The following is a 23,341-nucleotide window of genomic DNA, read 5'->3' as shown; positions in this document are numbered from 1 at the left end:
CCCAAAACACACAAACACACGCACACACACATGCACCTCTATCCAATAAGCCAAACCGATTAGGACAACTTACTTTAAAAAAATTTTTTTATTAAATTATTATCTTTGTACATATACCATTGCCCCCCATCCCATACATTCCCTCCCTCCCCAGAGTTTTGTGTCCATTGGTTGTGCTTATATGCATGTATACAAGTCCTTAGGTTGATCTCTTATCTCCCCCAGATCTCCCTCCTCTCCCTGCTGTCATTTGAGTCTGCTTGTTGCTTTATTGTCTTTATATCTGTCTTTTGGTTCATCAATTTATAATGTTTTTTAATATCCATAAATGAGTGAGGTCATGTGGTATTTCTCTTTCATTGATAGGCTTATTTCACTCAGCATGATGTTCTCTAATTCTATCCAGGTTGCTGCAAATGATGAGAATTCCTTCTTTTTATGGCAGCATAGTATTCCATTGTGTAGATGTACCATAGTTTTTTGATCCAATCATCTGCTGACGGGCACCTGGGCTGTTTCCAAATCCTAGCTATTGTAGATTGTGCTGCTATGAACATAGGGGTGCATATATCCTTTCTGATTGGTGTTTCTAGTTTCTTGGGATATATACCTAGGAGTGGGATTACTGGGTCAAATGGGAGTTCCATTTTCAGTTTTTTGAGGCAATACTGTTCTCCACAGTGGCTGCACCAGTCTGCATCCCCACCAGCAGTGCACGAGGGTTCCTTTTTCTCCACAACCTCGCCAACACTTGTCGTTTGTTGATTTGTTCATGTTGGCCATTCTGACAGGTGTGAGATGGTACCGCATTGTTGTTTTTGATTTGCATCTCTCAGGACAACTTACTTTTTTAAAAACATGCCAATAGCAGTGATCTGGCAATACAACGGTTCCTCAGTTAGACTGAAGTGATTATCGATCATGTGACACTTAGGACCGTATTATCTGAACGTCCTTCAGTCCCATATGATCACCAGAACCGTCCCCCGCCTGTCACGTTAGGTTATGAATTCCCTTAAGCTGGACAAGGACGTGACCAAGTGCGCACCGGTGTTCGAGGTGCACCTGCACCTGAGGGTCCCTTCCGAGAGCGACTCCTCCAGAACCTCGAGCGGGAGCTCCCAGGGGTCGGACCGGGGCTCCGAGAGGTCCGGGCTGGACGAGGAGGAGTCCGGGACCGAGGCGGGCAGCATCGTCAAACCCTCGAGCGACGAGCTCCTCCTGGTGCAGCCGAAGCCCGCCGCTTTCCACCTGGAGGAGCTGCTGTCAGGTGAGAGGGCTGAGAGGGGCAGTGTGGAGGGGAGGGAAACCGCGGGTGGGAACAGAAGGCAGCCGCTTATGGACGATCGCTCAGCCGGCTGTGATTTTCAGCAATGGTGATGCTCCCAGGAGGTATAAACGTAACGGGCCTTTTGTAGTGGGTGCGGGCAGTAACGCCATGACCCGTTTTTAAATCTTTTATTTGTATTTTAAAAAATATATATTTTATTGATTTTTTTTTTTTTTTTTTTTTACAGAGAGGAAGAGAGAGGGATAGAGAGTTAGAAACATCGATGAGAGAGACCCATCGATCAGCTGCCTCCTGCACAACCCCTTCTGGGGATGTGCCCGCAACCAAGGCACATGCCCTTGGCCGGAATCGAACCCGGGACCCTTCAGTCCACAGGTTGATGCTCTCTCCACTGAACCAAACCGGTTAGGGCCCATTTTTTTTTTTTTTTTTAAATATATTTTATTGATTTTGTACAGAGAGGAAGGGAGAGAGATAGAGAGTTAGAAACATCGATGAGAGAGTCATCGATCAGCTGCCTCTTGCACACCCCCTACTGGGGATATGCCCGCCACCAAGGTACATGCCCTTGACCGGAATCGAACCCGGGACCCTTCAGTCCCCAAGCCGACGCTCTAACCATTGAGCCAAACCGGTCTCGGCCATTTTTTTTTTTTTTTAAATCTTAATAGCACTGGTCACTGAGTGGGATTAGAGGAGCCCCCTCCATGAGGACGGACAGCATCTGGGACGCTGGTTAGCATGCACCCTATCTGAGACCAATTTAATCAGAATTGGGGGTCGGGGGGTGCCGGCTGGGCGTTACCTCCAATTGATTCTTAGGGTGTTTGGGAAGCACGGATACATATCAGCTTGTCCTCTAGCCGATATAAATATCAATCCATTTTTTTTTCTTCTCCTTCTTTCAATGGATTCTAACAGATATAGAAGCCATGGCTGACTTTGACAGTAAAGGCGAGGATGATTCGTAAGTAGCACACATTTCTGAAATTACAAGCCATCGGACTTGATGCTGCTGGTTCCTGCATCCCTTTGAAATTTGCTTTCATTGTTTTCCCTCTCGTAGGTTTTTAGAATTCCCTACCAATCTCTTGATTGCTCCCAACAGACTGGACTTTTCAGTAAAAATTCAAAATATGCTGGCTGATATTGAAAAATGCATAAGTAAGTATTTCAAGTGTTTGGTTAGATGCATTGTGTTCTTCAGCAATATTTTCTTAAATTTAGGCATTGTAAGCTTTTGGCCAGGGATGTGGCAGATATTACGGAATATGAGAGATCATACATTCACACTCTTTGGGGTCAATATATGTGAATTTGAAATTATTTGAGCATCCATGGGAATTATACCTGCAGCCATAGAATTAGGAAAAGAGTGGAAGCTTGGATCTTTTTTCTTTCTTTTTTTTTTTTTCAATAATGTACTACAGAATTTTATGAGACTTAAATAAGTAATATCTTCTATAGCATAACCAAACAAAGGTATTGTTTCCACCTTACATAGGTTTTTTGTTATTGTTTCATCCTCACCTGAGGATATTTTCCATTGCTTTCATAGAGAGTGGAAAGAGTGGGGGAAGAGAAGGGAGTCAGAGAGAAACATCGATGTGAAAGAGACACATTGATTGGTCGCCTTTTTGCACGCACTGCGACCAGGGCCTGGGATCAAACCTGCAACCCAGGTACCTGCGCCGAGACCCTTTGCTGTGCTGACCAACGCTCTATCCACTGAGCCACACTGGCCGGGCTTCAATAGATTTCTATGAATGCTTTTCCAGCTGGGTGTACACACTCTGAAGTCACACGGCAGTCACCAGCCTGGCCAGCGAACTGATCGCTTCTCTCCGGTCTCGGTCTCAGAGAGATCCCGAAATACCGGGATCTCCTTGAATGCTGCAGCTTCCTCCAATCACATCCCCAGGGTCTTCTGCGTTCAGAGGCCGCTCTTCCCAGCCTAAACCAGTATCCAATTCACTGTTTGTTTGTTTTTTAAATATATTTTTTATTTATTTCAAAGAAGAAGGGAGAGAGAGACATCCATGATAAGAGAGAATCACTGATCGGCTGCCTCCTGCACGCCCCCTACTGGAGGTCGAAGGTGCAACTCTGGCCTGTGCCCTGACCGGGAATGTAACCGTGACCTCCTGGTTCATAGGTCGACGCTCAACCACTGAGCCACACCGGCCAGGCTCCAATGCATTGCTTGATTTTATTTAAATTTTTTTTTGTGAGTTCAGGAATCCAGTCTGTCTCGCTGCCCTTAATGTTGAGTCATGAGAGGTCTTTATATACAACTCTCGATACAAGTTCTTTATTAGTTATAAGATTTGCAGAATGTGTCTTTCTCACAGAGCTAACCTTCTTAATTTTGATCAAGGACAGCTTATCCATTTTTTTTTTTTTTTTGTCTTCATCGATGATACTATTGATTTTATGTCTAAAGACTCGTAGTCTAACTCACGGGTCCCACAGACCTCTCCTGCATTTCCTCCTAGAAGATCCTAGATGTGTGTTTTATTTTTAGGAAGATGGGGCATCTTGAGTGGATACTTTATAAAGTCTGAAGTGGAGGTGAAAGTTATTTTTTTTTCCCTGTGGACATCCAGGCATGCAGCCAGATTATGAACACATTGATAGCAGGGGCTGTGTCTTCTAATCTTTGTATCCGCACGTTGGTATAACGGTCTCTGCATAGCACACACACGCCAAATCCTTGTAAGCTTAATGACTTATTCTCAGCTTCCGTTTTAATCAACGCTTCATCACGCTACCACCAGTTTCCTACGGGTGATTCTTTTGTTTCCATAATATTTTTATCTTTTTATATTTACTTTATTGTATTTTATTTTTTAAAATATATTTTATTGATTTTTTTTACAGAGAGGAAGAGAGTGAGATAGAGAGTTAGAAACATCCATGAGAGAGAGACATCGATCGGTTGCCTCTTGCACACCCACTACTGGGGATGTGCCCGCAAGCAAGGTACACGCCCTTGACCGGAATCGAACCCGGGACCTTTCAGTCTGCAGGCCGCCGCTCTATCCACTGAGCCAAACCGGTTTCGGCTGTTTCCAAAATATTAAATCCAAACTTTTACACCTGCCTTTCAGTCCCATTTATACCGTCTAGTTCCCATATTAAGCCAATTTCAGTTATCCGTAGTTCTAGATGTCACGGATAATTATACAGTGTCAGGACTTTGGAAAATATTAACTTTTTTTTTACTCCTGTATTTCAGCCCAAATTATTCCTCTTGTCCAAGACCCCCGGCTGTCTGACTTTACCGATTCGGATTTATCGAATGCAGAGCAAAGCAGAACAGACTTGAAGAAGCAAGCCAGGTGGCCAGATTGTCAGACCCTGTTTGAAATGGACCCTGTCTACCAAAACAACGTACGTTTACAAACTGTTTTTGTTCAAATTCATGAGAGAATGTAGTCCGCAGGTCGACGCTCTGTCCACTGAGCAACACTGGTTTCGGCTGTCATACATATTTTTATTTTTATTTTTTTTTTTTTAAATGTATTTTATTGATTTTGTACAGGGAGGAAGGGAGAGAGATAGAGAGTTAGAAACATCAATGAGAGGGAGTCATCGATCAGCTGCCTCTTGCACAGTCCCTACTGGGGATGTGCCCGCAACCAAGGTCCATGCCCTTGACCGGGAATCGAACCCGGGACCTTTCAGTCCGCAGGCCGACGCTCTATCCACTGAGCCAAACCGGTTTCGACTGTCATACATATTTTTATTTATTTATTTATTTATTTATTTATTTATTTATTTATATTTTATTGATTTTGTACAGAGAGGAAGGGAGAGAGATAGTTAGAAACATCAATGAGAGAGTCATCGATCAGCTGCCTCTTGCACACACTCCCTACTGGGGATGTGCCCGCAACCAAGGTCCATGCCCTTGACCGGGAATCGAACCCGGGACCTTTCAGTCCCCAAGCCGACGCTCTATCCACTGAGCCACACCGGCTTCGGCTGTCCTACATATTTTTTTAAAGGAATTATGCAGGTATCAGGCCGCGGTCCCTGTTCCCTCTCGGAGTGACGTCCTGCCGTGCTCTCCCCCCGCAGATCGTGTGCCTGCTGGCCGTGCTCGGCCGCGCCATGAGCCTGGTGAGCGGCCACAGCCGCCGCTTCGTGAAGTACTGCACGATGGTGGAGCGGGCGCAGGCCACGGGCGCCTGGATGGCGGCGGCGTGGGAGCCCACGGCGGCCCAGTTCCGCACGGTCCTCGGCCGCTTCCTGGGCTACCTGAGCGACGTGGCGGGCATGGCCACCGAGCGGCGCCTGGGCGTCTTCCTGGTGCGGAGCGCCGGCCTCCAGGCCGAGTGCCTGCCGCCCCTGGAGCGCGTGCTGCGGGCCAGCCGGGCCCTGCTGCACGCCGTGGTGGAGCGCAGGAACGGGCACCTGCTGGAGGTGAGCCCCCCGACGGGCGGCGCGCCCACGGGGGACACGGCGAGGGGCTGTCTTCCTGGTGGGCAGCCGACCCCCCAGCCTGGCCAGGGAATCGGACCTGCAGCCCCCGTCCATGCCCTCCACCGGGAACCGAACCTGCAACCCTTTTCGTCCCTGGGCTGGCGCTCTGAGCACTGAGCAGCCCAGCCAGGGATCGGACTGGCCTTTATTTTATTATTTTTAAATTAAAAAAAAAAGATATTTTATTGATTTTTTTTACAGAGAGGAAGGGAGAGATATAGAGAGATAGAAACGTCGATGAGAGAGAAACAGCGACCAGCTGCCTTTTGCACATCCCCTCCCGGGGATGTGCCCGCAACCAAGGTACATGCCCTTGACCGGGAATCGAACCTGGGACCTTTCAGTCCCCAGGCCGACGCTCTATCCACTGAGCCACACCAGTTTCAGCTTATTATTTTTTAAAAATATATTTTTTTTATTGATTTTTTACAGAGAGGAAGGGAGAGGGATAGAGAGCTAGAAACGTCGATGAGAGAGAAACATCGACCAGCTGCCTCTTGCACACCCCCCACTGGGGATGTGCCCGCAACCAAGGTACATGCCCTTGACCGGAATCGAACCTGGGACCTTTCAGTCCGCAGGCCGACGCTCTATCCACTGAGCTTTCAAACCGGCCAGAACTAGGACTGGCCTTTTCCTAGGGCCCAGAGCACATGCACCAAACCCCGGTGGCCAGCAGAGGGGTAAGCGGCTGGTGTCTCTATCACACGCTCACCGTCTAGTTCAGCGGTCGGCAAGCCGCGGCTCGCGAGCCACAGCTGGCTCTCTGGCCCCTGGAGGGTGGCTCTTGCGCAAAATACCGCGGCCCGGGCGAGTCTGTTTGGAAGAGGTGGCATTAGGAGACGTTTACGTTTAAAAGTTATCCTCAAGCCGAGCCGAAACCGGTGTGGCTCAGTGGATAGAGCATCGGTCTGCGGACTGAAAGGTCCCGGGTTCGATTCCGGTCAAGGGCATGTACCTTGGTTGCGGACACATCCCCAGTAGGGGGTGTGCAGGAGGCAGCTAATGGATGGGTCTCTCTCATCGACGTTTCTGGCTCTATATCTCTCTCCCTTCCTCTCTGTACAAAAATCAATAAAATATATATTTTAAAAAATAAAATAAATAAAAAATAGTAACAGTAATGCAGATCCCCAGGCTCAGCCCCAAATCTACTGAAACAAACTTTGAGGACTGATTTTTAAAAAAATAAAATAAAATAAAATAAAATAAAAAAATAAAATAAAATAAAATAAAATAAAATAAAATAAATAAATAAATAAAGTTATCCTCGGAAAAGGCCAGCCCGCATTTAGCTGTCCCGGTCTGGGAGCAGGTGTTGGGTCCTCGGAGAAACCGCTGAGCCGCCTGGGAACTGAGCCGTGACCCTTCCTGGTTCATAGGTTGGAGCTCGGCCACTGAGCCACACCGGCCGGGCTGTATCCACATGCTTTGCAAGATTTTTTTTGCATTGATGTTTGTGAGCGAAATTGCTTTGTGATTTTTATTTATTTTTTTTCCCCCCTTAACCATCCTTATCTGGTTTGGGTATCCATGTCCTAGAATTCAGGGGTCCTCAAACTTTTTAAAGTGGGGGCCAGATCACGGTCCCTCAGAGAGCTGGAGGGCCGGACTATATGAACTACTAATTCCTACTGTAACACCTCGGCTGCGCTCACTGCCCAAAAAACCTGGCGGGCCGGATCAGACTCCTCTGCGGGCCGCATGTGGCCCGCGGGCCGTAGTTTGAAGACCCCTGTCCTAGATGGTGCCTTCATTTTTTTTTTTTTTTCTAGCGTTATAGTTAAGTTAGTGTGAGACAGTCATGAGTCTCGTAAAGCGGCGAAACACCCCCCTGTCGCCCTGTAACCGGCGTGTCCGCCGCTGCAGGTGGTTGAGTCGTCGCTGAAGAAGCTGGAGGGCCACCCCGTGGAAATCGAGGAATTCGTGGAGCACTTCACCTTCCTGGACGCCGTCTCCTCCAGGATCGCGCAGCTGGAGAAGGAGTACTCGGCGGCCGCCCAGCTGCACTCCGTGCTGGCCCACTACCAGGTCCGCGTCCCCGAGGAGCAGGCCGCCCTCTACAAGGTCCTCCTCGCCCGGTTCGGGCAGCTCAAGGGCGCCGTGAAGCTGAGCAAAGCCAACAGGGACGCGGCCGTGGCCAAGTTCAGGGACAACCTGGAGACCTACGTCACGGGGCTGCGGGGCGACGCCAGCAAGCTGAAGGCCAAGGTGAGCGCCGGCTTCTCACGCCGAGGCCCGCGAGGCCTCACGGACGGGCCTTCTCCTTCTGCCGGCTCTCGGGGAAACGGTGGAACGAATGGATTCTTTTTTATATATAAATATATCTTATTGATTTTGTACAGAGAGGAAGGGAGAGGGATAGAGAGTTAAGAAACATCGATGAGAGAGAAACATCGATCGGCTGCCTCCTGCACACCCCCCCACCGGGGATGTGCCCGCAACCAAAGCACCTGCCCCTTGACCGGGAATCGAACCCGGGACCCTTCGGTCCGCAGGCCGACGCTCTGTCCACGGAGCCACGCCGGTCAGGGCGGACGTATGGATGCGTAGCCGGAAACCCACGGGCGGGATTTTGATGGCGTGTGACTGTGAGTGGGAAGTGAGAGGAGGAGTCTGCTCTCACGAACCCCCAGCTGAAGTTCTGCGTCTGCTTCCATTCCGAGTGAACGCAGACGGCAGACGGCAGCGAAGCTGGATCCCCACGGGCTTTGGCAGACTGCCCGGGGGCCCTGGGCGGGGGCGGGGGGGGCATGGAAAGGGCAGAGAGACCCCGAGTCCTCCTGGGCCTTCGCCTAGGCCAGGGGGGTGAGGCCCGTCCGGCCCGCGGGCCTTATGGGGCCGTGACGTCACTTGGTCTGGCCCTTAGATGTTTGACCAAATAGAGCAGGTTTTTTTAGTTGTTTTTTTTTTTTTTTTTTACTTTCTTAAAATCATGACTATTTTTTATTTTATTGTTGACCGTATTATGGATGTCTCCCATTTCCCCCTCCTCCTCTTCTCCCTCTGCCCGGCTCCTCCCACCTTTCCAGATGGTGGTCGCAGGTGACCTCGGGAAAGCTTGGGGTGAGCGCTGAAATGCTGTCCATGGGCATGGCTCCGTTACAAACATTGTGTTAGGGTTAGGGGTTAAGGGTTAAAGGTTAGGGGTTAAGGGTTAAGGGTTAGCCGAAGCCGGGTTGGCTCAGCGGCAGAGCGTCGGCCTGTGGACTGAAAGGTCCCGGGTTCGATTCCGGTCAAGGGCATGTACCTTGGTTGCGGGCACATCCCCGGGGTGGGGGTGTGCAGGAGGCAGCTGGTCGATGTTTCTCTCTCATCGATGTTTCCAGCTCTCTATCCCTCTCCCTTCCTCTCTTTGAAAAATCAATAAAATATATTTTTTTAAAAAGTTGAGGGTTAGGGGTTAGGGGTTAGGGGTTAGGGGTTAAGGGTTAGGGGTTAAGGGTTAGGGGTTAAGGGTTAAGGGTTAAGGGTTAAGGTTAAAGGTTAAGGGGTAAGGTTTAAGGGGTAAAGGTTAAGGGGTAAAGGTTAAGGGGTAAAGGTTAAGGGGTAAAGGTTAAGGGGTAAAGGTTAAGGGTTAAGGGGTAAAAGTCAGGGTTAGCCTAACACTCCTAGTGTGTGCTCCCGCCCCTCTGCAGATTCTGACGCCCGTCCTGTTGCACCTGGGGACGCCCGTGACTGTGGCACTGGACATGATCCAGGGCTTCTCGCAGGAGGCCTCGAGCCTCGCCAACAAAGTCCGGGTCTGCACCAGCTACCAGGAGTCCTTCGGCGAGTCCCACTCCCACGTGCACCCCCTGAACGTGGAGGAGATCACGCAGATGGCGGCCGCCGAGATCTCCGACATCGACTACGAGCTGACGCTGCGCAAGGTGCTGTGGGAGGCGCAGGAGGAGTGGCGGGCCCTCTTCCAGGAGTGGAAGGCCAGCACCCTGCGCGACATCGACATCGAGGCGGTGCAGACGAACGTGTGCAAGTGGATGAACCTCCTGCTCATCCTGGAGAAAGGTCCACGCGCCCCCCGCGTCCGCCCGCCGAGGGTTACCGGGAGGCCCGGGTTCGATTCTGGTCAGGGCATGTACCGTGTTTCCCCGGAAATAAGCCATCCTCCGAAAATAAGACCTACTGACAGGTTTCCTTCTGAGTGAAATATAAGGCATCTCCCCGAAAATAAGGCACCCCCCCCCCAGGCTAAACGTGAGAGATTTGGTCCACTGATTCTGAAAGAAACGGAGTCACGAGAAATTCACCAGGAAATTCAGGAATTGGATTGTTAGGATGATGTCCCAGAAGATGATGACATGATTGTCATTGAATAAACGAGTAGATTCTTGATGCTATAGGATTCAGTTTGTCTGGTTTGTGTTGACAACTACCGTACTGCCGTACCGTATACAGGTAATACATTTCCTTCATTTTCATTTCACAATAAATGTGTACCGTATTCTTCTTCATGGAAAAATAAGACATCCCCTGAATATAAGACCCAGCGCATCTTTGGGAGCAAACATTAATATAAGACACGGTCTTATTTTCGGGGAAACAGGGTGCCTTGGTTGCGGGCACATCCCCCGGTGGGAGGCGTGCGGGCGGCGCTGATCCATGTTTCTCTCTCATCATCGATGTCTCTCGCCCTTCCTCTCTGAAGTCAATAAAAGAAATAATAATAAAACATACAGAGAGCATGTCATCAGCCTACCATTCCTCTCCCCAGGCCTCCCCCAGAGCAACCTGGTGGCCTACCTCAAGCAGTCGGTGACCGGCTTCAAGCAGGAGCTTCCCGTCATCACCGCCCTGGGCAACCCCTGCCTCAAGCCGCGGCACTGGGAGGCGTTCCAGGAGATCACTGGGAAGTCCGTCCCTCTGGACAAGAACTGCACCATCGAGAACCTTCTGGCGCTCAAGGTAAGCAGGAGGGGTTCGAGAGAGAGAGAGAGAGAGAGAGAGAGGAGAAAAGAAAAAGGCTGAAATAGCGCCGAGGCTAATTCTAAGTGAGCAAGAACACCTGCAGGGATCCGGAGTTAGAAAAGGGAGGGTTCACGGGGGGTGTCTGGGGAAGGGGGAGTAGGATCGTCGATGATACGTGAGAGGCGATCCTGTTTGATTGGCCATATTGGGAAAAAGCCCAAACACACGTCACTCGTGTCTTTTCAGCAACACTTACCCTGTAGGGAGAGGTGGCAGAGGGAGAGAGGCCGCAGGAGGTTGGGTCCATGAGCGTTGTATTCTCTCAGACGATCATACCCCAAGAATCCTAGCGAATCAAAGAGTCATGGGCAAATTGACCGTCACTCCGAGACACAAGATGGCCGCCCCCAGGAGGACACAGATGGTCTGCCACAAGATGGTCTGCAGGGGAGGGCAGTTGTGGGCAGTTAGAGGTGAGGAGGGCAGTTGGGGGCAATCAGGCCAGCAGGGAGGGCAGTTAGGGGAGACCAGATCTGCAGGGGAGGGCAGTTGGGGGCGACTGGCAGGGGAGGGCAGTTGGGAGAGACCAGGCCGGCAGGGGAGGGCAGTTGGGGGGCGACCAGGCAGATAGGGGAGTGGTTAGGGGTGATCAGTCAGGCAGGCAGAAGCGGTTAGGGGCAATCAGGCAGAGGCAGGCAAGCAGTTACTATAGAAAGGAGAAGCCTGTCACAAAGCAGTTAAACAGCTGACACTGATACGGAGAAAAGGAAGGGGAAGGAAATGGTAGGGAAGGCCCTGTTAACTGTTCTTACACCAACTGGGCCCCGAGGCGCCACGCTTGCGGGTAGAAATGTTCGCAGAGCGTGGTGCGTGCGTCACCAAGGTTCCGCCTCGCAGCCTGTGGTCGGGAGGGAAAGCGAACCAATCAGACCTTCGCCGGCCCTGCCACGTGCTCTCGGAAGTCTCCCATCATCAGCGTGCGCGGAATTGTTTGCCGCGCTGACATTAATTAACCTGTTAACCGGGGAGTTCCCTTTTTAATGACGCAACCCATAACGGGCACGTACCCTTTCACTAGGACGTGTCAGTATGCCACGCCCGGAGGATGTAATTTCATATTATTATTATTTTATACTTAATTAAAATAAATATATTTTCGTTTATTTATATATAAAGCACAAAGGAAAATACAAAATTACAACAAAAAAAATAGAAAAGAATACCAACAACAACAAAAAATGGAAACATCAAATTAAAAAATTATAAATTTTACAAACAATTATAAAGATTACAAAATATATATATATATATATATATATATATATATATATATATATATATATATATATATTCCGTCCCTCTCGGGGTGCAACATATATTTCCAGGACGTGTTCATACGTCCTGCCCGTTCCCAACATTGTTGTGTGTTTTTTTTAATATGTTTTTTTTTATTTTCTACAGAGAGGAAGGAAGGGAGAGGGACAGAGAGTTAGAAACGTCGACGAAGAGAGAATCATCGATCAGCTGCCTCTTGCACACCCCCGCAACCAAGGTCCATGCCCTTGACCGGGATCAAACCCCGGGACCTTTCAGTCCGCAGGCCGACGCTCTATCCACTGAGCCACACCGGTCCCGGCCTGTTCCCGACAGTGTTTGCGGTGGACGTATTGAACAGGTCCCGCTCGTTCCCCTTCCAGATGTCCCAGTACGAGAGCGAGATCAACGAGATCGCCGCGGCGGCCATGCACGAGGCCGCCCTGGAGAAGACGCTGCTCAAGATCATCGAGCTCTGGAGGACCACGCCGCTGCACTTGGTCCCCCACCTCACCGAGACCGACTCGATCCTCGTCATCTCGTCCCTGGACGACCTGCTGGCGCAGCTGGAGGAGTCGCAGGCCATGCTGGCCACCGTGAAGGGGTCCTCGTACAGCGAGCCCGTCAAGGTAGGCGGCGTGGCCGTGGCTGCCCTCCTCGCCGCTAACTGTTCGCGCGTCATAGCCCGCCCTTCTGCTCAGTGCGTTCCACGGTTGCAATCTGTGGGCTTTGGATTGGAACAAACTGCAGGGGTCTTCAAACTACGGCCCGCGGGCCACATGCGGCCCGCAGAGGAGTCTGATCCGGCCCGCCAGGTTTTTTGGGCAGTGAGCGCAGCCGAGGTGTTACAGTAGGAATTAGTAGTTCATATAGTCCGGCCCTCCAGCTCTCTGAGGGACCGTGATCTGGCCCCCACTTTAAAAAGTTTGAGGACCCCTGGAACAAAGCATTGATATGCTCACTAGAAGGCGCCCAGTGCGTAGTCGTAATCAGATCTGTGCTCGGTTTCTGTTTGATGATTCTTTTTTTTTTTTTTTTTAATTGATTTTTTACAGAGAAAGGGAGAGAGAGAGAGAGAGAGAGAGAGAGAGAGAGAGAGAGCAAGAGCTGGAAACATCCATGAGAGAGAAACATCAACCAGCTGCCTCTTGCACACCCCCCACCGGGGATGTGCCCACAACCAAGGTACGTGCCCTTGACCAGAATCAAACCCGGGACCTTTCAGTCCGCAGGCCGACGCTCTATCCACTGAGCCACACCGGTTTCGGCTGTTTTGTGATTCTTAGGAGCAACTTCCCATTTAGATTCTGGCTTCTCTCCTCCTTGTATAGGGCCTTGTGGATAAATGGGATGCAAACCTGACCCTCTTCTCGGACACCCTGGAGGAGTGGGTCAGCTGCCAGCGGTCTTGGCTTTCCCTGGAGCCAGTCTTCAGTTCTTTGGAGGTAAAAAGGTAAACACTTGAAATACAGGCCCTTACCGCAGGTACAAAAAAAAAAAAAAAAAAAAAAAAGCATGGTGGATAATTCCTCTGATGCTTGAGAAATCATTTCTTCAATGAGCACTCATTGGCCATTTCCTCAAAAAAAAAAATAAAAATAAGACGATCCCCACTGTCCTCTCTCCAGGCAGCTCCCCGAGGAGTCAGAGCTCTTCTCTCAGGTGATCGCCACGTGGAAGGAGATCATGTCAAAGATCCAGAACAAGCTGGACGCGCTGGGCGTGGCCACCTCCACGGGCGTGCTGGAGATCCTCAAGGACTGCAACGCCTCCCTCGAACGCATCAAGAGGGGCCTCGAGGTAACGCCACCGGGGTCCCCACGTGGAGGCCTCTCCTTTCCCGCGGGGCCACGGGCCACACTGCAGAGCCCAGCCCCCGGGCAGGCTCTCTCTGGAGCTGCAGCCTCCCAGCGGCACTGCCAGCCCTCACCTTCCACGGGGTCCAGGAAAACCCCAGAGAGCAAGGGAAGAGAAGTGCATGGACCAACCCGAGTGGCCTTCAGCAAAGCATCACATTTAAAATATATATATATATATTTTATTGGTTTTTTACAGAGAGGAAGAGAGAGGGATAGAGAGTTAGAAACATCCATGAGAGAGATGCATCGATCAGCTGCCTCCTGCACACCCCCCACTGGGGATGTGCCCACAACCAAGGTACATACCCTTGACCGGAATCGAACCCGGGACCGTTTAGTCCGCAGGCCGACGTTCTTATTTACTGAGCCAAACAGGTTAGGGCAAAAGCATCACATTCTTTTCTTTTCTTTTTAAATCTATTTTATTGATTTTTTTTTTTTAGAGAGAGGAAGGGAGAGGGATAGAGAGCTAGAAACATCCATCAGTTGCCTCCTGCACACCCCCTCCTGGGGATGTGCCCGCAACCAAGGCACATGCCCTTGACCGGAATCGAACCTGGGACCCTTCAGTCCGCAGGCCGACGCTCTGTCCACAGAGCCACACCGGTGAGGGCTGATCACACACGTTCTGAACGGCTCTGCTTTTGGTTCCGGACAGGACTACCTCGAGATCAAAAGGATGATTTTCCCGAGGTTTTACTTCCTGAGCAACGAGGAGCTTCTCGCGATCCTGGCCGGGAGCAGCAACCCCGAGTCTGTGCAGGTGAGCCTGCCGTCCCCCGCTCGGCGGCCTTATCCTCCCACACCGCGTCGCCGGGGCCCTCTGTGGCTGACACCCCTTTCTGCCCCACAGCCTCACCTCGGGAAATGCTTTGAGAACATCAAGCACCTGGTGATCTGGAAGCAAGAGATCGGCCCTCCCACCGTGATGATGCTCATCTCCGAGGAAGGAGAGGCGCTGGTGCTGCCCAAGTAGGGCCTTTACTTACAAAACCTCTGCTTGGCCACGTCTCACAGATCGTAGAAGTTTACTAAGCCAACTATTTTTTTTTAAATAGGATTATTGTTTGCTGCCTGACAGCTCAGGGCATCTTTTTTTTTTTTTTAATATATATATTTTATTGATTTTTTACAGAGAGGAAGGGAGAGAGATAGAGAGCTAGAAATGTCGATGAGAGAGAAACATCAACTAGCTGCCTCTTGCACACCCCCCACTGGGGATGTGCCTGCAACCCACATACGTGCCCATGCTCTACCACTGAGCCAAACCAGTTTTGGCCAACTATTTCTTTTTAAAAAAAAAAAATACATACTTTTTATTAGCTGGAACTGGTTTGGCTCAGTGGATAGAGCGTCGGCCTGCGGACTGAAAGGTCCCAGGTTCGATTCGGGTCAAGGGCACATTCTCAGTAGGGGGTGTGCAAGAGGCAGCTGGTCAATGATTCTCTCTCATCGACGTTTCTAACTCTCTATCCTCCTCTCTTCCTCTCTGTAAAAGTTCAATAAAATATATTTTAAAAAAATAAATACATACTTTTTATTGATTACAGAGAGAGGAAGGGAGAGGGAGAGAGAGATAGAAACATCAACGATGAGAAAAATCATTGATGGGCTGCCTCCTGCACGCCCCTCACTGGGGATCGAGCCCAAGACCGGGCCTGTGCCCTTGATGGGGAACGGAACCATGATCTCTTGGTTCCTAGGTCGATGCTTAATCACAGAGCCACGCTGGCCAGGCAGCCAACTGTTTGTTCAAAGATAACATGCTCGTCTGGAATTTACCTTCCCACGTGTATATCATGATAGCATGATCCAGGAAGCCAGCACGAGATTCTGGGGTTGAATCTAGGAAGGAAGGAAACCTGCTTGCGATTGTTGGTGCTTCTTTTTCCGATTCTTCTGTGGCCTCTGGCTTGGTCCTGGCTCCCCGGCAGTTCTGATTGGCTAGGTCCTTCCGTTAACACCGGTCCAACCAGCCAGCCGTGGCCCGGGGCTCCGGATGGGCATGGTTTGAAAAAAATGCTGTGCCCAAGTCTTGCTGCCCACCAAGACCCCTCCCTGGCCCCTGGTCTAGGCTTCGTATTCCAAAGATCCAGCGAGGAATCAAAAAACGCTTTGTCCTATAACCTACCTATTCCGTAAATTCCTATTTAACGGAACTGTTCCTTTTGTAACTTGGTGTTGATGTCAGAATTTCCTAAAGCTAAGTGATAGGTTTTCGTTTTGTTTTGTTTTGTTTTTGCATAGTTTTCCAAATTAAGATCTAGAAAAATAAGAGCTGTTACAGAACTAGAGTCCTTTGGCCTGTGAGTGGTATAAGGAGAGGAGGAGACTTGGTCTCCAGGCTTATCACGGGAATGAAAGAGGAGTGAAGACAATCCTCCACATGGTTATTTCTTAAATTGCAGGAAAATTCGTGTGAGAAATGCTGTAGAACAGTGGCTGGAAAATGTAGAGAAGAGCATGTTTGATGTGCTGAAAAAGTAAGTACAATGTTCAGATCCTAAAATATATATGTGGGATATATATATATGTATGTATTATATATATTATATATACAACATAATATGTTATAGGATATATATGTATTATATGGGATATATACATATATCCTATATAATAATATACAAATGGGATATATATATATATATATACACACACACACATGTGTGCACACGCGCGCGAGCACACACACACACACACACACACACACACATATATATATATATATATATATATATATATGGGTAATATGCAAATTGACCAAAGGACAGAATGACCGGAAAGCCTGTGGCCCCTCCCCCCAGCCGGCCCGCCCACCAGCGGGCACCCCCACCCCGATTGGGGGTGGAACGGCCTGGATCCCTCTCCTCCTGCTTCCACGTGCGTGGGCGAAGCATCTGTGGTCCTTTACCGACAGCCTCAGCTTTAGACAGGGGCCCTCCCTCTGGTGTCTCCACCCTGGCTGGGTTACAGCGACTTCGGTCCCCTCCCCTCGCCCCCTTGGGCCCGAGGGTGCTAACACTGCCCCCTGCTGCAGACCCCAGTGTCCACCATCCCTGCGGGTCCCCCTAATCCTGTCCTCATCCCCGGGAGACCCTTTGCGGGTGCTGTGTCCTGCCATGTTGTTAGATTTATTTTGATCACTCTCACACTCGGACTCCATGCCTGCCATCGTACCACGTGGTTTCCAACCACGGCTCTGGGTTTGGCCCCATTGGAAGCATGCAGGTGATGCTCATGAGGAGTTTAAGGGATACAAAATAGTCCTGAACCAAGGCCCTATTGATGCTCTTTGGACCCATACACAACCTACAATTGGATCCAACAAAAACCAGAGTTCTCCCATGAACTTGTCCTATCTGATCATCAACTGGCCCCAATCAATGGTCAGGTGTAAGTAATAGAAACACGTTTGTTTGTTTGTTTGTTTGTTTGTTTGCAGGTTTGTGAGGGAAGGCATTGAAGACTGGAGCCACCAGCCCTTCTCCATGTGGGTGGTGTCCCACCCCGGACAGGTGGTGCTCACCGTGGTAAGCCAGGGCTGCGTTGAACCTACACACACGCAAATGCACACGCACCACCCACAGACGCCATGCACACATTTAGCTGGTAGGATTGACGCTCCCGTTACCACGCTGACATTTTCCTCTTCCAGAGCCAGATCATATTTTACAACGATTGCACCAGAAGCTTCGCGAGCTCTCAGCCGAGAGAAGAGCTGGAGGCAGTCCACGCCAGTCTGGTCCGGCACCTGGGGCAGATCTCAGAGCTGGTGGTGCTGGACACGAGCAACACTCGGACGAAAGCTGTGCTGGGGGCACTGATCACCCTCTACGTCCACTGCAAAGACATCGTGCGGGATTTACTGCATAAAAGCGTCTTCAGCGAGGAGGATTTTGAGTGGACACGGTAGGTAGACCTAGACCTAAATCTGCATGAAACCATCTCTCACCTACACACCGCTGGGTACATTAATTCTGTTCCCCAAACTTTGTCAAACTTGAATTTCTTATTTGAAACCACAGGGATGATGCTTTCATAAATCCTCTGTTTGTGTGACATCACACCAAGCAGCATGAGGCAGCAAGGCCTTTTTCTCCGCGGGACGAGCACTGTGTGTGTGTGTGTGTGTGTGTGTGTGTGTGTGGTCTTCATAATGCTCATTTCAGTGGCTGACACAGTCATTATAAATTTCCCATTACTTTTCATTTATTTTAATGTTTTGATTTCTGTTTTCAACCAATTTTTTTTTGTTTTTGTTTTTATAAATATATTTTATTGATCTTTTACAGAAAGGAAGGGAGAGGGATAGAGAGCTAGAAACGTTGACGAGAGAGAAACACCAACCAGCTGCCTCTTGCATACCCCCTACCTTTTGAGCCATTTATTTTGAGCCTCATACAGATTATTGTCTCACCTTGGTGATTAATGGCTGTGTGTGTGTGTGTGTGTGTGTGTGTGTGTGTGGGTGAGAGAGAGAGAGAGAGAGAGAGAGAGAGAGAGAGAGAGAGAGAGAGAGAAAGGCAGGCACAAGAAACAGGTACCTGCCATAACCGGTTTGGCAGGGGATGTGCCCACAACCAATGTACATGCCCTTGACCGGGATCGAACCTGGGACCTTTCAGTCCGCAGACCGACGCTCTATCCACCGAGCCACACCGGTTTTGGCTCAACCAATGTTTTATTTTCAATCTTGATTATGTTTCCACATTTAAAAAAAGCAAAAAACAAACACCTAAAAATGACTTTGCCCCTCTGACACGCGCCCTGGACTCCCGCCCGCAGGCACCTGCAGTACCGGTGGAACGAGAAGCAGATGCTGTGCTACGTGTTCCAGGGCGAGGCCCGGTTCGCCTACGGCTACGAGTACCTGGGCTGCACCCCGCGGCTGGTCGTCACGCCGCTCACCACCCGCTGCTGGCTCACGCTCACCGGGGCGCTGCACCTGAACCTGGGCGGCTGCCCCTCGGGGCCCGCGGGCACGGGCAAGACCGAGAGCATCAAGAACCTGGCCCGGGTGAGTGGCCGCAGACCCCGAATCCGGCGTCCTCTGGCCAGGAACTCGAGCAGCACCCGACGCGGACGCCGATTCCGTGAAGAGGTTCTTAGCGTGGAGCGGGCCCGCTCGGTCCCTCGGACCACGCTCCGGCCCATGCCCGGGGGCTGTTGGGTGTCGGGAGCTGGCATCTCACTGGGTCCCCGTGTGCTTTGTGTCTGCCTGGAGCGCCAGTGGACCTGCCAGCTGGCCTGCGAATGGTTTTATTCCCTTTTCCCTTCCTGCAGGAGCGACCCATTTCTTTTGAGCCTCATACAGATTATTGTCTCGCCTTGGTGATTAATGGCTGTGTGTGTGTGTGTGTGTGTGTGTGTGTGTGTGTGAGAGAGAGAGAGAGAGAGAGAGAGAGAGAGAGAGAGAGGCAGGCACAAGATACAGAGGTACCCGATGAAAGGATAAAGCCCATGACGTCACTGGAATTCTCTTTTCTTAGTTTTATTTATTTATTCATTTATTTATTTAATATATTTTATTCATTTTTTTTTTTTTCAGAGAGGAAGAGAGAGGGATAGAGAGTGTGAAACATCCATGAGAGAGATACATCGACCAGCTGCCTCCTGCACACCTCCTACTGGGGACGTGCCCGCAACCAAGGTACATGCCCCTGACCGGAATCGAACCTGGGACCCTTCAGTCCGCAGGCCGATGCTCTATCCACTGAGCCACACCGGTTTTGGCTCTTTTCTTGCTTTTTGTTCATTGGTGTGTTTAAAAAAATGACCTTAATGCTCTACATACAAATCGAACTGTAATGACATGGGTGCCTTCCGCTCAGTTCCGCTGTGTGAGGGTTTAAATCTGGTGAGCGATTCATCTCTAATTGCAGACGTTTTCTCAAAAGAACGAAGACACTCCTCGGGAAGCGTTCACCTCAGTTGTTTTGGGTCATCAGTTGAGAACTTTGTTGAAATGACATTTCTGTTTCCCAGTCCTTAGGTAAACACTGCGTGGTCTTCAACTGCTTTGAGGATCTGGACTATAAGGTAAAGCTCACAGACTCGGGTAAAAATAGTATGCAAATGAAGTCATTCATTGGGGATTGGAAGAACAAAAAAGAGGTCTTAGAGGTATATTAAGTGGTAATAGAACTGTAAATGCTATTAATAATTTAAACTAATAGAATAGAAATTTAAAATGCGATGTAAACTAAAAAACATTATACAGTTTGCCTTTATTCAACTGAACTACTTCTGGAGATTGTGTTTTTTAAACATTTTGATGGAGATGTTTCCAAACAAAATCTAATATGGAATAACTATATATATATATATATATATATATATATATATATATATATATATATATATATAATTTATATATGTAGATATATATACATATGTAGATTTATATATGTGTAGATTTATATATGTAGATTTATATATACATATGTAGATTTATATATGTAGATTTATATATGTAGATTTATATATACATATGTAGATTTTTATATATGTAGATTTATATATACATATGTAGATTTATATGAGCAGATCAGTACTCTTAATTTGTTACATATATATAACAGACTCTTCCTTATGGTGATGGATCGGAACTATGGCCGAACTGGCACATCCCGTCTCCTCCCTCATCAAACCTGAATTTGATGAGGGAGGGAGAGGGGCTGAGGGAGGGAGAAGGGCTGAGGGAGGGAGAGGGGCTGAGGGAGGGAGAGGGGCTGAGGGAGGGAGAGGGGCTGAGGGAGGGAGAGGGGCTGAGGGAGGGAGAGGGGCTGAGGGAGGGAGAGGGGCTGAGGGAGGGAGAGGGGATGAGGGAGGGAGAGGGGATGAGGGAGGGAGGTCCCCAGATGCTGTCTGGCCTGACCGTGGCTTTGTCTTGTTGCGCCTTGTTTGGCTGCCAACACTTACAGATCAATAGATGCCGATCCCTGAACACTGGCCATCTGGCCGCCCCGGGCTGGCACCGTCACCGATGGCACAGCCGAGGAGCAGTGGGTGCTTTAGCTGCCCTCTGGCCAGTTCCCTGACCCTCCTCCCCAGCAGCAGCCTGGCCGTCATCCCTGAGTCCTGTCCTGCCCGAGTGCCTGGAGCGTCTTCCTCCGGGCACTCGGCCACCGTCCGCAGGACCATTGTCCTAATGACCTTCCTGGGAGCGGGGCTTTGCCGGGCACCAGGCCCCAGGAGCCCGAGCTGCCCAGGGAGCATCCGAGTTGGCGATCGGTGTTCAGGCATCAGAGACGGGCACTCGCCTTGCCCAGCAGCCAGCTGGCAGACCGGACTTGACACCAGAAGCCTGAATCGGGGAGGACTGGCAAACGGCGTTCGCTTGGTCTGGGTGCATGGGAAGAAGATGCAAAAATGAACATCTAGTCAGACTGTTCATCTGCCAAGTAACTTTCAGTAATCTCTTATTTTATTATTATTATTTTTTAAGATAATGGGAAGGTTCTTCTTGGGACTAGTCCAGTCGGGAGCATGGTTTTGCTTCGATGAATTCAATCAGATTGACGTGGAAATCCACTCGGTGATTGGCTCCCTGATCCAAACCATTAAGGCGGCCAAAGACAGCTACTCCGTCAGGTACCGTCCGCGCTCATGGTCATGGTCACGGCCACAAAGTGTTCTCTTCCACAGAAAGTGCCGGGGGCGGGCGGGCCGCTTACCCATCACGTTTCTTTTTCTTTTTTAAATATCAATATATTTTATTGATTGTTTACAGAGAGGAAAGGAGAGAAAGAGGGACAGGGAGCTAGAAACATCGATGAGAGAGAAACATCCACCAGCTGCCTCCTGCACCTCCTCCCTCTTCCCCCCCCACTGGGGATGTGCCCACAACCAAGGTCCATGCCCTTGACCGGAATCGAACCTGGGACCTTTCAGTCCGCAGGCTGACGCTCTATCCACTGAGCCACACTGGTTTCAGCTCTTGTTTCTTTTTCTTGGCAGATAATGGGACAAAATATTTGAGTTGAAATGTTCTCGGTGCCTTTTCATCTTCCCATGTTTCATTTGAAGAAACCCAAGTTTTTATTCTGTTTTCCCTCCCCCCCCCACTGTAATTCTGCATCTTTTTCCAAAGCGAATTATGCTGGCCACACACCTGAGCCCCCTCTTACCCTGAGACTCTGGGTTAACAGACTTTAGTCTGTACCAAGCTTGTGTGTGAGCTTGCTGATGTTTACTAACCCAAGCGAGAACGGTTTTCCCTCCGGGTCAGTCCAGGAACTGGCAGGATCACCTTTGTGGGCACAGCGGGGCGTGTGGGTCTGACACTCCTGGGCCCACCCAACATTGCTAACCGAGCTAGCGGGCATCCACTTCTCACGTCAATGATGGAAGGGCAGCATCGATCACCTGCTTCCACACGCCCCCTTCTGGGTGGCCGTGTGCCCTGACCGGGAATCGAACTGTGGCCTCCTGGTTCAGAGACCCACGCTCAACCCCTGAGCCACGCCGGCCGGGCACAGTTGTAGTCTGAACATCCTTTGGACCAGAGCCCTCTTGGTGATGCCTGCTGTCATGTCTTGTAGGTTTGTCCTGGAAGGGAAAAAAATCCGCATCAACTTGTCCTGTGCGGTGTTCATCACCATGAACTTTGGGTAAGCGTCCGCTCATCTGCAGCGGGAGGGGCCCACTTCCGTAGGCCTGAGCCTGTAGCTGCCATTCGCCCGCCTCTGCTGTCCGAGCCCCTCCGCCGGCCACACTGTCACCATTATCACCGTCACCGTCACCACCACCACCACCACCACCACCAACACCATCACCATCACCACCACCACCACCATCACCACCACCACCACCACCATCACCACCACCACCACCACCACCACCACCATCATCAACACCACCACCATCACCACCACCACCATCACAATCAACACCACCACCATCACCACCACCACCATCACCATCAACACCATCACCATTACCACCATCACCATTACCACCATCACCATTACCACCATCACCATCACCACCACCACCACCATCACCATCACCACCACCATCACCACCACCACCACCACCATCACCACCACCATCACCACCACCACCACCACCACCACCATCACCATCACCACCACCATCACCACCACCACCACCACCATCACCATCACCACCACCATCACCACCACCACCACCACCATCACCATCACCACCATCACCACCACCATCACCACCACCATCACCATCACCATCACATCACTGGCCGCTGCCGCTCCGCACCTGTCCGCAGGCACAGTGCCCTGTGTGCTTTGGAGCAATGGCATTTCCCTTCAGGGCAGCCAGGCGGAGAGGGAAAGGGAGGGGAGGGGAAGGGAAGGGAAGGAGAGAGAAGAGGAACAGGAGAAGAGGGGAGGGAAGAGGAGGGGAGGGGAGGATGAACAGTGAGTTGCAGAGCTGGTGAGAGGAGCAGAGGACTGAGAAGGCAGCGCTCACCGGGGTGGAGGTGGTGATGATGGTGCAG

General features: G+C 50.2%; 1 protein-coding gene across 1 annotated transcript in view; it reads left to right on the top strand.

The window, feature by feature from the left end:
- DNAH14 (dynein axonemal heavy chain 14) overlaps positions 1-23,341 on the top strand; it is a gene marked incomplete at its 5' end in the record, with an annotated part of 100,450 nt that overhangs the window by 9,890 nt on the left and 67,219 nt on the right. Inside the window, 20 exons of the mRNA XM_084868502.1 lie at positions 1,003-1,270; positions 2,213-2,258; positions 2,358-2,455; positions 4,554-4,684; positions 5,375-5,719; positions 7,649-7,990; positions 9,418-9,787; positions 10,494-10,684; positions 12,385-12,630; positions 13,333-13,454; positions 13,630-13,801; positions 14,519-14,623; positions 14,714-14,832; positions 16,269-16,343; positions 17,306-17,393; positions 17,519-17,772; positions 18,649-18,880; positions 19,849-19,902; positions 21,311-21,456; positions 22,407-22,475. Of these exons, the coding sequence (XP_084724628.1) occupies positions 1,003-1,270; positions 2,213-2,258; positions 2,358-2,455; positions 4,554-4,684; positions 5,375-5,719; positions 7,649-7,990; positions 9,418-9,787; positions 10,494-10,684; positions 12,385-12,630; positions 13,333-13,454; positions 13,630-13,801; positions 14,519-14,623; positions 14,714-14,832; positions 16,269-16,343; positions 17,306-17,393; positions 17,519-17,772; positions 18,649-18,880; positions 19,849-19,902; positions 21,311-21,456; positions 22,407-22,475 (3,473 nt within the window). The remainder of the gene's footprint in view (positions 1-1,002; positions 1,271-2,212; positions 2,259-2,357; positions 2,456-4,553; positions 4,685-5,374; positions 5,720-7,648; positions 7,991-9,417; positions 9,788-10,493; positions 10,685-12,384; positions 12,631-13,332; positions 13,455-13,629; positions 13,802-14,518; positions 14,624-14,713; positions 14,833-16,268; positions 16,344-17,305; positions 17,394-17,518; positions 17,773-18,648; positions 18,881-19,848; positions 19,903-21,310; positions 21,457-22,406; positions 22,476-23,341) is intronic.

This window comes from Pipistrellus hanaki (assembly GCF_964339955.1).
Source record: "Pipistrellus hanaki genome assembly, chromosome: 20".
Classification (NCBI taxonomy): Eukaryota; Metazoa; Chordata; class Mammalia; order Chiroptera; family Vespertilionidae; genus Pipistrellus; species Pipistrellus hanaki.
The sequence above is the reverse complement of the archived record's forward strand: the minus strand, read 5'-3'. Positions and strand labels throughout refer to the sequence as shown.